This window comes from Nipponia nippon, unplaced genomic scaffold, assembly GCF_047370975.1.
Source record: "Nipponia nippon isolate SJK-2023a ecotype South Korea unplaced genomic scaffold, ASM4737097v1 scaffold_7, whole genome shotgun sequence".
Taxonomy (NCBI): domain Eukaryota; kingdom Metazoa; phylum Chordata; class Aves; order Pelecaniformes; family Threskiornithidae; genus Nipponia; species Nipponia nippon.
Genome location: NW_028262391.1, coordinates 52450542 through 52464466, shown reverse-complemented (window position 1 = coordinate 52464466; position 13925 = coordinate 52450542). Strand labels below are relative to the sequence as shown.

The 13925-nt window shown below is 44.0% G+C and overlaps 1 protein-coding gene across 28 annotated transcripts in view; it reads left to right on the top strand.

Moving 5' to 3' along the window:
- Window positions 1-13925, top strand: part of GALNS (galactosamine (N-acetyl)-6-sulfatase) — a 49843-nt gene that overhangs the window by 11215 nt on the left and 24703 nt on the right. For all 28 annotated transcript variants that reach the window (XR_015700371.1, XR_015700370.1, XR_015700367.1 and 25 more), the window contains exons 7-11: window positions 116-243; window positions 1075-1214; window positions 2417-2520; window positions 8723-8859; window positions 11439-11541. Coding sequence is in view for 2 of the 28 variants with exons in the window: in XM_009477408.2 (XP_009475683.2) it covers window positions 116-243; window positions 1075-1214; window positions 2417-2520; window positions 8723-8859; window positions 11439-11541 (612 nt within the window). In the remaining 26 variants the exon portion in view is untranslated. The remainder of the gene's footprint in view (window positions 1-115; window positions 244-1074; window positions 1215-2416; window positions 2521-8722; window positions 8860-11438; window positions 11542-13925) is intronic.

Genomic DNA, 13925 nt, shown 5'->3' with positions numbered 1-13925 from the left:
TACCATCTATTTTAATACTGGTTTCTAAGCCACAGTGACTTTATGCTTCTTTTTTTGGAGAGATTTAGGTGGCAGAGGATGATTCCGTTAAATTCCTTTTTATTGCTGTTTACAGGAAGCTCTCGATTTTATTAGCAAGCAGCAGGCCAGCCAGCAGCCATTCTTTTTATACTGGGCAATTGATGCTACCCACGCTCCTGTTTATGCCTCCAAACATTTCCTGGGCACTAGTCAGAGAGGACTGTAAGTCTTGGTTTCGTGGGTCTTGGTTTCGTGGGTCTTGGTTTCATTGGGGGTTTTTTAATTAATAGCTCATGCTGCAGAAACAGAAAACCTAAGCGATGTTTATTAGATCCAAGTATATAGATCATTTGTCACAAGTGTATGTGTGTGCTGAAATACGTTAGTTAGTGAGGCCTTTGCTTGGGTTGTTCTTTAATAATTTTGCTATAATCTGAAATGAAGATCTTGTGACTAAAATGGGGGAGAAGCGGGAGTCTCCGCTCCTTTGCCAGTTGCGTGAGTAATGAAGTGCTGTATGTGGCACAGATGATTTTTTGGAAGGCTTTTGTATGATTAGTGCTTGTTTTAAAAGCCTGTAAATCAGAGCAGCAAGTAGAAAAGCATGCATGAAAAATGCAATTTACAGGAGACAAAGAGCCCTGTAGATATTGTGAGCCTTGCTTCTGAGATTGCAGTTTCCAACCAGCATCCACAAGCAAAACTATGTTATTAGCTTCAAGTCCATGGCAAAGTGGCTTTGCCTATACTTCAGAACTTTATAGCTAAATTTGCATCAGTTGCTGGTCTCTGTCCAAGAGTGGCTCACACCTGAACAGATTCTGACTCTTAATACCCAAGAGAGGTTGCTCTCTGCAGGTAGGAGACGTGGATTTTGCAGTGACAGTGGAAAACTTTATTACAGTACCTGATGCACAAAAGAAGTGTCGCTCTCTGCAGCACAGGTATAAATTACGTCCGCTAAAAGCGTTGTGGCTGATTGCAATGCACTATGCTGTGTGAGACTCTTCCTCTTTTGCTGCCTTTAATGTTTTGCATCTACTTTTGCCTCAGATACGGGGATGCTGTGCGAGAAATTGATGATAGCATTGGAAAAATCCTAAAACATCTTCAGAAGCTGGGTATCAGTGAGAACACTTTTGTGTTTTTCACCTCCGATAATGGGGCTGCTCTCATTTCAGCTCCTAAACAAGGTGAGTCTCAGATGAATAAACCTGGGCTGGGGTTGTGAAATCTCCATGTCTGGGGGGAAAGAGACCTGTACGCATGGTTTTCCTTTATGCAGTTAGGAGAAGCCTCAAGATGCAGAGGATTTACGTTTAGAGTTAGCTTATGTTCGTTACTTCTGGTCACTGTTGGAGGAGGTATCCTTGGCTAAATGGACTTCTGGCCTAACCCAGCCTGGTGGTTCACCTGTGTGCATTTCCACTTTTTGCTCCACTGTCAGGGACTGAATATTTTTAAATTTATTTAGTCCCAGGCACAATAACTTAGCAGGGTGTTTACTCGCCTTCTGCCAAATGCATATTTGAGCTTTCTGAGTAATTACAGACAGTTCAAGTCCCTCCTTCTTTAGCTCTCATGAAAAATATGAAGAAGAAAAAGTGGTTTTGTTACTTCACAAGTTCTCTTTTGTTTAAATGATTGTTTCTCTCAGAGTCATTGCAAATTGATTTTATAACCCACTCTCTTCTATTTGGAGGCAGGGTGTCTCGTGGTTATTGGACCGCAGAGCAGGGAGTATCCTGAGTTCTGATTTCAGCTGAACCACGGTGTTTGACTTTGTGGGACCTGGAATCAGTCGCGACACCTCCCTGTTTGTTCCTCTGCAAGCTTAGCTACAAGGCTGGGTTAAAAACCCAGACATTCCTGCAAGGCACTTGCTATCTCTGAGAGTGAACATTCAGGGAATGCATGATTATTTTTCTCATTCTCCTATCTGCATCTAATAGTGCTCTGCTACTTTAAAAGGATTATGAAAAAAAATACTATTTCTGCCTGAAAGTGTCAGATTTCCTTGAGTTACAAACAGCAATTAACATCCCTAAAGGGAAGGAAAATGCCAGCAAAGTATTTTCTGTTTGTTTGGGTTTTGGTTTTTTCTTTGTTCGGTTGATAGCAAGTTGTATTTAACTGTCACTTTCTCCCTGACCTGAAAAGACACTTCTAAAATTGCATCATAAAGGGATATTAAAAAAAAAACAAACCAATACAACAAACAAACAAAACAACAACAACAACAAAACCAAAACAACTCTGGACATGTTATTTGAAGAAGCATTCATGCAGAAATGAAAATTCCTTTAAAACTAGCCTAAAAATTTCCTAGTTGACAGTGTCCCTTGGAAATAGGATATTGGTGTATTGTGATTTTTACGGCTTCTTTTCTCTCTAGGAGGAAGCAACGGTCGTTTTCTGTGTGGCAAACAAACCACTTTTGAAGGTGGCATGAGAGAGCCAGCTATTGCTTGGTGGCCCGGACATATACCTGCGGGAGGGGTGAGTATCTGAACAGTTCTGATCGGTCTGAAGTGAATGGAGTGGTTCTTGCTGGATTCAGCGGGCTTTGGATCAGACTTAACATGCCCAACGTGTCAGTCCAGGTGCTTGTCTAAACAAGGAGCTGAACGCTGCCCCTAGAGAAGGATGCCGTTCCTGTTCGTTGTTGCAAATTTGCATCTAGAGCGCCTGTGATCAACACTTCTGTGAGCACCAAGCAGTCTGGTCTTTTTGTCTTCCTGCTTTATTTAAACCCTTTCCTTTTGGAAAGGGTTTTACCTTTTGGTTTTTACCTTTTGGACCCCACGGTATTCTTAGTGGATTACATATTTGAACAAATTGGCGAATAAAGACACGTGTGTGACATGATGTGTGTCCCAGTCTAGAGCAGGAGTGTTGCCCACACATACGCTCTGTGCCCTGAAGTATCGAGTGATTTGACCCTCACGGCTCTCGCTTTGATGTTTGATAAAAGTTCCACTCGGGGAGGTCTAGATACCAGACTATTGCTCTTTCCTGCCTGTACACAAATTCAGATATGATCGCTTCAAACTGATCCTCCAGTGGCACTACCAGCCTCTCTTGTCCCAGTTCTCATTAAAGAAAGATGCAATCAATTCTTCTGCAGGCAGGGTTCACAGTAAATAATACAGATTCCCTCCCCTTTGTGAGTATCTCGCATCCCTGAAGAAAGTGATACTTCATTAACTGGGCACTGTGCTTAAGATTGCAAACTATTCATAAATAAAACATTTTTCGAAGTTGCATTCCTTTTCAGTGGTTTAATTGAGTCAGGATAATGATAATTTATCGTTTACATTCAGATAGCTTAGATCTGCAGCTGAGGGCAGAAGGGTAGTTTGGTTTCATCATTTTGAAAGAGTTCACAAAACCTGCTAAGGTTGTTTTATTATTTTTGTAATTTGAAATGAAAACAGTCTTTTTGTTTAAATTTAAACATTTCCATAAAGCCTTTACAAGCCAAGTACAACAGCCTTGGGCTAGCATATGAGAACATGAAACTGAAGCTGACTGTTTTGTTTTCCATGTCCAAACTGAATAATGTGCTAAAAGTAAACATGCATTATAAATGGGGACAAGTAAATACCAAATTTAAAAATTCTTTCCATTGTAGTAACTCCGAGGATAATTAGGAACATGAGTAGAGAAATCATTGTGCCTGCTTGTTTTCTAACCGTAACTGGCTGGACCCCTCTCACAGGTAGTCTTTTGCATGTAGTGCAGCGGCGAAGCTTTATGCGGTGCAGAACCTTCTCAGCAGCCTGGTGTGATGCATGGCTTCCTGCTTGAGGCCACAGCTGAAGCCGCTGTTTGAATTCCTGTGAATTATTTATTTCTGGGCAGAGTTAACGTGTTTGCATAGGTGGGTGGACTGACCGACGTCGTGCTGTCATGAGCCCACGCACGCTCAGCGAGCTGGAGAGTGTGCCTAAGGCTTATTGGGCAGCTACGCGCCCAAAAATCCCCTCCTCCACCGCTGTTGATATCATCCTCGGCACTTAAGCACATGCCTAACTTTAAATCCATCCTATCCTGGGCTCCGGTTCACGACGCTGCCTGCCAAACGTCCGCAGGCGCGGGTGTTACGCTCCCAGATGTCGTCTTGGGCTCCACTCGGGTACCTTGAGAAGCCTGTTCTGAACTCTGTCCCCAGGATGGGCTGCTTTCCTCGGAGTTAGACCCCCATATGATGCTACTGATAAGTAAATATGTGATAGCTACTTATATGTCTTTTCTGCTTGTATTCTTGCCATCGAGGCTCCAGCACTGGTACCCACAGCAGCACTGACCGCAGGTGAGAGGTTTGACGTTGCTTCTGTGTAATACAGCTCATGCTACCTTGGCCTGCAGGGCGCCTGTAGTTATTGCTTCATAACTGCCTCTTTCGCTGACATAGTAAGCGAAGGGACATGTGTTTGCTGGTACATTTTTGGCTTCTTTTCTGTATCTTATGGAGTCTGTAGCTTCAACATCGTCTTGACTGCGAGTTTAAACTAGTCAGCCTAAGTCCCGTGTAGTCCAAGAATCTGTAAAATGTGGGAAAACTGCTTCAAAGTCTCTCCTTGCTCCTTCTTTTCAAAAGAGTTGAAAGAAACAAAGGCTTGGGAGCCCTGAACCAGGGTGGAAGCAAAGAGCTTCTCAGGAGTACCCGGCACAGAGCCGCGGGGTCAGCTCCTCCTTCCCGCGCTGGGGTCGCTCCCGGTGCGATGGTTGCTCCTTTCCAGCCGTGGACGTTTGGAGGAACAGGCGGAGGGCCAGCGAGCGTTTCAGCTGGCACAACTTCAGCCCAAAAAAGAGGACTTGTGTCTCTGGCCAGTGAAATGCAGTTATTGGGTGGAAGGCTCATCCTGCTGAGGGGATCTGGCAGTTCATTAAAATCTTATTGATATATAGGATGCGGGTTTTTTGTTTCTATTAAAGGGTACATTTGTTTGCTTAACTAAAGGAATACTTTTTTATTTAAACAAAAGAAGTTAGGTGAAAGGATTGTGAACACTGGCCAGGACGCTGATAGAGGTTAGGATACTTGGTGCATCGGTTGGCTGATTTGCAGTTTTTGGGGGGAGACGGATGCCTCAGGAGCGCGTGTTGCTCTTGGCATCAACATTGAGTTCATTCTGGTCCCCCGTCAGGAATATTTATTCGCACACAAACAGCCTTTCTGCAGTTTCCTCCTCAGCTATGTTTTCCAGGTGAATTCACAACAAATCAGCGTTTCAACATTCCCTGCATCACATCTGCCTTCTGGAAGGATCCAGCTGGAAAAAAAAAAAAAAAAAAAAAAAAGAATCATATTCTGTTGGTATTTGAATCCTCCTCCTCTCTTCCCTCACCCTCCTCCCCTTCCTCTCTCGTGCCTGCTTCCTGAAGGAGAAAAGAACATATCAACCCAAAGACAGCATTGCAACCTTTTCTTCACTATCTCCCATGGGGCGCAAATTGAAATTGAATTAGACAGGGATATCAGGTCTGCTCGCTGTGATAACTGTAAAAGGATTTTATTTAAAAACACCCTGACATTTGTTCACCCAGTTTCAAATATTTAGCTTTCCTCCTTTCCATTCCTGGCGGGGGCGACTTTATTAATTGTCGCCTTTGATTCAGAGTTAAAGCTTGAAAGCACTGATAACAGCAGTGGTGACTATTTCTTCTAGCGACGTGGCCCACAGCAAAAGGATTTCATTTTCTTAAAGACATTATGTGTATACTGAGAGTTTATTAAAAAGAAGGGGGGGAAGGAGGGGGGAAAAATCCGTTCTTACGTGCGTAATACCGGCTGTTTCTCACTGATACGAGCAATATCTGATCTCGCTCTTTTTTATATATTATTTATTTTCTCTGGGCTGTTGCCCTCTCTGGATTTTTCTTTTTTTCTTTTCTCAAAAAAAAAAAAAAAAGGAAAGGCAACTAGAATGAAAGAGCGCTGTTGACAGGAGAAAATGGTAATTTTTTTATTTTTCTCTGAAAATACTTCAAAGTTTTATATAAATATTAACCTTTTTTTTTTCCCCCCTTCTTCACTGTGGTGCTGCAGAGCACAGATAAATCCAAGTGGCTGTGGCATGGGCATTTAATTTCCTTAAGAAGTTTTCTCTGCTTCACAGAAAAATGTTGTCTGAGACCAGAAACGTAATTGGATGATTAAAGAGAGTCATCTACATCTGGTTATGGTTAATAAGGGCCAGTACAAGAAGACCATGGTGGCCCCGCTGGATTGTCGCAAGGCGATGTATAAATTAGGTGATATTAGAGGCACGAGTCTCAGGTCAGCGATTGCCTCTTGCTGCCTGTTATCAAAAGATTGAGGCGAGGCAATGGAGCGACAAGAAAAGTGACTTTTGGATTTGCCTTATAAATTGCGAGAGGCCTAATTACAAAAGTCTCCGACGCTAGTTTGCTCGCCCGCTCCTGACGGAGCCGTGGCCAGGGAGCAGGCGCGTGCCAGATCTCCTCTTTATTCGACTCCAAGTTCGGCATATGGTGTTCTGCTGACCCCGCAGCTCTCCGAAGGCTCGCTCGGGGTAAATTAGCCGGCAGATGAGCCTACGAGGGACTGAGCATCTTTGCCGAGATGCTGAGCGCTGGTAATCCCCTTTGGCTTCAGAGGGAGTGCAGCGTTCCCAACACCAGTGGCTCATGAGGCTGTCCAGCTCTGTAACGTGTCAGCCGATGGTTTGGGTTTAGCTTTTTTTTTTTCCAACGCGTGTGTACTGTTTTTTTTTTTTTTTTAATGTTAGTCCTTTTTGAGTGCACATCTGAGACCAGAGAAGAGCCTGCGCAAGCGGACGGTCCGAGGAGCACAGAGCACCGTCTGCCACAGTTAATCCCGTGGACGACACAGCCACCTTTGGGTCTGTGTTTGCCAAATGGCCCCGGGGAAAGCAAGAAGCAGGGTTACCCCGTCGAAGGGCTCAGTTCTGTTTCCTTCTCCACAGCTGTGTACCAGAAGCTCCCCATCCTTTTCTCCATGCAGAAAGGGAACTTCATCTATACATCTGCTTTTTGTGAGGGATTTGTGGGCTCACCTCTGTTCGTCGCTGCCTACCAGAACAGGCTGAGCACGACCTCTTTCAGGCTGCCTGCTGCAGCCGAATCCATGAATAAGGCTTAACCTCAAATGCCCAAGACCTTCTGCAAGATCTGTTGATCTTGGTCAACTGGTCCAACTGTTTTCCTGGGCAAGGGTTTCCATCGTCAGGCCTCCTCTTGTGCTTAGAGCTTTGCACTTCGATTTCTTCTTAAGAGTTGTGGAAGTGTTCTTGCACACAGCTTTAATATTACGTGTTCCTGCCAGCACCTTTTGATGAATGAAAGCCATTAAAATTTGAAATGACTGTAATCAAGTAATGTGATATTGTAATGTTAAACTTGTAATCAGTCCCCTGCATGTTGCTTTCTCCAGTTTCTGGTTTTTTAAACTTGTTAATTCTTCCTTTAACTGTTCACCTTTTTCAGCCCAGTCTCTTAATAAAAGGCTTAGTGTCCCAGCAAAAATAGCATTTTCCCTTCAGGTTTTTTTTTTCTAGAGCCAGCATCTCGCAAAAATTCATTTATCATGTTATCATTTGTTGTTGTATTTAAGTAATTAGTGTCAGCTTACGGGCTGGGGGTCTGTTTGTGTGTAGAGAGAGGATTCAGAGATAAAAAGTCTTTGATAGTCCCAGCATCGTAATGTTCACACTGCCGTTTGCAAGGCTGCTGCTAGGACTTGGATTTTGGTCAGAAAGTGCTTCTGTGCTTACAGATGTGGGCTTGTATCAGATGGCTTCTTGTCTCCGAACAAGCGGTACGGCTGAAAAGGCTCTTTTCATGTCGCATCTTGTGCGGGTGCATCCTGGTGCGAGAGAGTCTTGCTCTTGATTTGAACGTAGCTGCTTCAATTTAGTGTGTCGCTGGCTAATTAAACATCCTCCGGCAGATAACTGTAGCATACCACAAGGAGGATGGGAGCAAAGATTCAGAAAGAATCAGTCAGAACAGACTTTTTAGATTTTTAAAATCTAAATAATTAAGACCAGAGAGATAAGTATGGCTTCCAATTAAGGAAGGAAAAAAAAAAACCAAGGGGGGGGGGGAAATAAAGCTTGCACATCTCCATTGGAGCCAAACCCAGATGTTTTTCTCCCTTATTAAAATATATACTAAAAATACCACAACTTTACAGTTCTTGAATTGTTGGAAATGGTTTGCAGATGAAGTCATCGGGTTCTTTTTGTTATTATCCATCTATCCCTGTGCTTTCTGGGAACTCTCTCAGGGTATTCTGGGCTCCGGAGACGACCTGGAGACAGAACAAATCAAGAACTTTTTTTTTCCTTGGTTTAAGTGCTGATTTTTCAATCCACAAACGACTCGGAATTCGCTAAATTAAGTTGAACTCTGCGAAAACGTGCTCCTGTGAAGTAGATGCATAGAGAGAAGTGAGAAGGAGGAGAGGAAAATGAAAAAATGAACCAAAATGCAAATGCTCCCTGGAAGTGGAGAATTATGGATCATCTCCTTTATTATTTTAATAGGAGGTTTTCTGGTGACTGCAGCACCGTACAGGGCGATATTCTCAAAAGATGCTTAGCGGACAAGGAGGTTAAGGAAACGATACTTCTGCTTTGGTGGAAACCAGCCCGTTCCGTTTTGGCTTTTACTGAAGGTCTTTGCAAATGCGTTTCTGTTGATTTTTCAGGTCAGTCATCAGCTGGGCAACGTGATGGATCTCTTCACCACCAGCCTCTCCCTGGCGGGACTGCAGCCTCCCAGTGACAGACAGATTGACGGCATCGACCTTTTACCTGCCATCTTGCAGGGGAAGCTAATTGACAGGTTAGTTATGAGCCCAGAGCTCCGACCCTTGCCTCCAAACTGAAGCGATGCCAACTTTTGGTTTATTTTTTAAATCAAGTTTACAGAAATATTTTATAAACTGAATTGATAGATCTTTGCTCCCGCTCAGTGAGGTGGGGCAGCACCAGAGCTTTTCCCTATTGCTAATTCTCTGGTGGCGCAAGCGGAGGTGGGATTTCCTGACATGTGGCATGTTGCCATACAGTGGAGTCTGGGGACAGATGAAAATGTCAGAGGGTTAGCAGGGATCCCTGGAACAACATATGGCAACAGGGGAGATAAAAGCCTGAGAACTGTAGCCTGGGTAGGGGAGAATACATTATTTATTACTGGAAAAACATCCAAGAGTACGCTGGGTCTTTATAGCCCCAGCTTGCGAGAGGTTGGAGGTAAAGGCAGGGCTGCTGCGGACGAACTGGAAGCCCACCGCCTCCCAAGGTCCTGTTTCTGTGGATGCTTTTGCAAGAATAGATTTGGGTTAAAGACCTGGGATCTTTATGGGCATGGAGGAGTGCTCTCAGCTGCTGGGTACAGGCACTGAGCTCTGACAGCAAATATCCTTGGCTCTCTCGTTGGAAGGATCGGAGGTCAAGAGAGGTCTTGTAGTTGTGATTTTGATGAGGAATTTGGCAGCCCGAGAAATGTGAATACAAACATATTCTTTCTCTGTGAGACAGCAAGGAAACAGATGCATGGAAAACATATTTGACTTCTTTTCTGTGTTGGACATAAGGCTTTGTACCGTAAAACTGGTTTTGTGCCCATTAATGCAAGAAGCACGTGTACAGTATTACCCGAGAGCTCGGCCAGTGGCTGACGTGAGGCGTTGTGTATTCCTCAAACACAGCCCATCCCATCTTTGTAAAGCTTCTTTGTTGTTCTAAAAGAGAATTTCATTGCAGCCACCAACCCCATGGAACTGGTGCTGTTTGTGGTACAATAGCAGTCACTCAAGGTGCATCGTGGCTTTTTTCCCCCCAGACCTGAGCAGGTCCCAGTTTCCACAGCCCCCAAAAACTTTCCAGGAGATGCAGTTGTTGTGTTCTTTTCAGCTTAAAAAGGAAAAAGTGAATGGGGAAAAAAGCAGAATGTTGAATACAAGCTGTAATCCTCTTTCAAAGATGGAAAATATTTTTTTTTTAAAAAAAGCAGAAACCTAACCCCCACACCTTCAGTCAAAGGGGCACATAATAGCCTGTCAAATAGTGAGTGTTTATGGCAAGGAAAAGGGAGACTGGCGTACTTCGTGGCATGTTTGTTTGGGCTTTTGTTAATGGGCCCGGTTTAGATCGGGTTCTGCGCTTTGGCAGATCTCTCAAGCCGCCGTTATTTCACGGGCGTTTCAGGTGCGTTAAGGGTGCAGGAGCGGGCTCTGCTGGCAGCAGCCTCCCCCCTTTGTTCACCGCCGTCCCTGGTGACAAAGCAGAAAGGCTCATTGTGCTAGGAACCCGCAGCAGAGGCCACAATTTTAAAATAGAAGAGGTCTAAGGCCAATGCTGTCATTCAGACATGGATATTTTAATCTTACTATGCATTTAGGGACTGTTTTTTCAAGGTGGCATCACCGGAGTGAGTGGTTTTTGCTGAGTGGCATCTCTGAATGAAAGACAAAAATGTACGTACCCTACCGAGAGCGATAAACAGCTTCACGGTCTCGTCCTGTCAGCAGCCTGAAACAACTGGAGGAAGAGCTGACTAAGTCTGATGTCCTTGTGTGATGAGCTGCACCAACAAATCGACCCTTTCTCCTGCAGATAGTCCATTTCAGTAAAATTATCTACCATTCCCCCAAAAAACAAGAGCGTGTTATTGGGGAAACCGACAGGAACATTGCTGGGATGCCCAGGGAAAGGGAGTGTGTGTTCACGGGTGCGGACCAAATGCTCCGTGTGAGGTGCATTTCTCAAATGTATTTTTAATTAGGAAAAGCTCCAAGAAAAAACTGCAGTTTTCAGTGGTATGTTTGGATGATGCAAAGGGAGATTTTGGGAAAGAAAAGGGACAGGAGTTAAAAATAAAGCATGTCTGGCTGCCAGGTTTTTCCATATGGAGTTTTTCGGAGATGTCATCCAGAACAGGCCAGCATCTGGTGTCCTCCCCGGCCACCCTGTCCGTGCGACGCTAACGGCACATAGCTTGGTGCTGCCGTAAAGAGGAGGCTGAGCGTCCCCTATCCTGTGAATCCCTGTTTCTCTCTCGCCCACACGCACACACACACGCCACTTCTGAGACATTTGGTGTTTAAATCGGCACGCTCGATAGGAAATAACAGGGTCTGATAGTTCAAGGATTAACAATCACTGGCAGCCAAGCTGTATAATGTTTCATTCTTGCGCCCTGTGAGCTCTCAACTTGATGAACACTTTAAAAAATGTTAATTGAAAACCTTGCAGTGGAGACTATTAGGAGGCAGCCTGTTTCTGCCTGATAGCCGAATCGGAAGTCAGATGCCATTAAAGTGTTTGTTTCCCTTATCAGCGAGGCTGAGGCTGCTGCGACGGTGGCTGCCCGGGCCCGTCGCGTTGGCGTTTCTCATGCAGCTTTGCTCTCCTTCTCAGGCCCATATTCTATTATCGTGGCAACGAGATGATGGCAGCGAGAGTCGGGCTTTACAAGGCTCACTACTGGACCTGGAGCAACTCCTGGGAGGAGTACAGCAAGGTAACAGGACACCGACCTGCACCCTGGTCTCATTCATTCTCCTGGGGAAAAATAATCCTTTAAAGCAGAGTTTTAAATTGGGGAATGTCACTGGGCATTTGCAAGCCGGCCTTTTATTCGCAGCCTCTTAAGAGCTACCAGATCTGCTGCAAAATCTAAGGGGACTGGTGTCATAGCACCCCTCTACTGAAGTCGGAGACAAGCAGAGGAAAAGGAGAAAGGTCTGAGCTGTTCTGAGAAGTGCTCCCTTTAATCAGCACTTAATGCTTCTTAATATTAAGCTTCTTTCCCTGCTGAATTCTGAGCTTTCGTGTGGACCCTTACAAAGCCTGGAGTCCGATGCCGAATTGATCATGTATCTCACAAGTTCTAGTACAAAAGACCTGGTGCCCTGAACTATTTAAATGGAATAGGGATAGGTTTGTTTTGTCTTGTTTTTTCTTGAAAGGGAAAAGGAAAACCCTAGGAACCACGCAGTGGAAAGAACAGCAGTTGTCGAAAACAGTAGAGTACATGTGTTTAATCTATTATCAGCACTTCTGCAAGCCCGTATCACACTGTAAGATGTTTTACATTTTATTTGCCAAATAGGCACAGCTTTTGTAATTTCCTGGCTGATCTTCTCACAATTGGATGTTAAGCACTATTATTTTTCTTCTTTTGTATCGTTCCTGCCTCAGACTTGGGTACTAAACTCTGGGGCATTTCGTGAATGGCAGGTTCGCACATGTGCCTTGCTGATTATACCTTTAGACATGAACTAAATGCATTATGGCACAGCTCTCAGCAATTTTGACAGCAGGCTGGTATTGGGGAGGGATTGTTTGTATGATTTATTTTTTTATGTCTTTTTTTTCTTTCTTAAACTTATGGTGGGTCCTCAAGGCATCACAGGTGCAGAAGTAAGTGCTGATGACATTTGTGGATATAAAAGTGCAGGGTTTCTTTCATTGGGATGTCCTGGGGGTAGAAGGAAACGTCAGCTCCAAGGGAGTCATTTACGTTCAGGGCTGTAAATATGTGCGTTTGTCTTTTTAAGACTGTAATGCTCCGGGAGTCAAAGTTTCTGGTTTACGCGGAGTAAGGAGGAAAGGAAAGTTGGCTCCAGAAATGCGTCGCACGCTCTGTCTCAATGCTAATTCTACGCAGCTAAAATGAGTTAATGTATTTGTTTAGGTTAATATGTGAGTAAAAGCCATATATCACATTTTCCCTGGGTGAGAGACACTGGAAGCATGTACGTACGTGTGTGCGGGTACGCGAATGGGCTGAGGCATGCTTTTCCCATGTGCGTGGAAGGTAACGTCACACACGAATAATCGCTCTCCGTTGTAATATAAGCGCATACACACACTTAGGTACCTAGCTGGGAAATAAACAAACATCTACGTTGATCTAAACTTATTTGTACGTGTCTGAGTACGCGTGTAGCCGTGATAATGGGGACCAGTTACTCATTTCAAAGGCTCTCCTACTGTGAGCGATGGCAGTTGTGCAATTAAGGAATATTTATTTCTTTCTAAGCCTTTGTTTAACTACTGTCTGATAAAAGTCAGCAATTATACTGTACATCAGAGAGATGATTAAAAATTCACTTGCTTTCCTGCAGCTTCTATCACATGTGGTTGATGTGGGTAAAATTGGAGCACATTAGTGGACAGCCTAGCCATTAACAACATGCAGAGGAAGCTGAGGCTGAAATTTGTCCCGATTCTCCTCATGTCCTCGAGCCATTAATTACAAGCCTTGCAAGTTTAAAAATAGAAATAAATCAGAATGCTGAAGCGTTCCACAGTTCGGAGTCCTGCTTTAGGAGTTTTGTAATCTCACCTTACAATACGGTTGCCTCTTTTCAGTGGCTGGTGTTCTCAGCTGTATTGGTATCGGACTACAATTATGCTGCCAGAATCAAAAAGGCCAATTTGTTTGCTAATTTCATTTGAAAAATGTATTTAAATACATGCACGTGTGTGGCATTAGGAATTCTAACTGCTGGCAGGTTTGCTGTTCGGTAAGTTTGATTTGCCATCCCAGTAGAACTTCGGCTAATGAGGCCTTGTTAATTGTATGATCTTCAGCATGGGTCCTTACCTTATTGTGAATCCAATGTGATGGTTTATTGAACTTTCAAATATGAAACTCTCTATGTCTGAAGGTCCAAACTCAGACCTGGAATAAACAAATGTATCTGGTTGGCACGTCATCCGTTTGAAAGAGCTCTGAAGTTGGCCAGGTGTGTCAAAACAGCTGTCTGCAAATTTTTAAGAGGTTTGTTTTATGGGTAGTTGAGTATCTCATTATTTTGACAGATACATGGCACGTTTTAGCCAAACCTCCTTTCGCTTTCACAATTCCCTTGTTAATTGACAGTGTGGGAAATCATT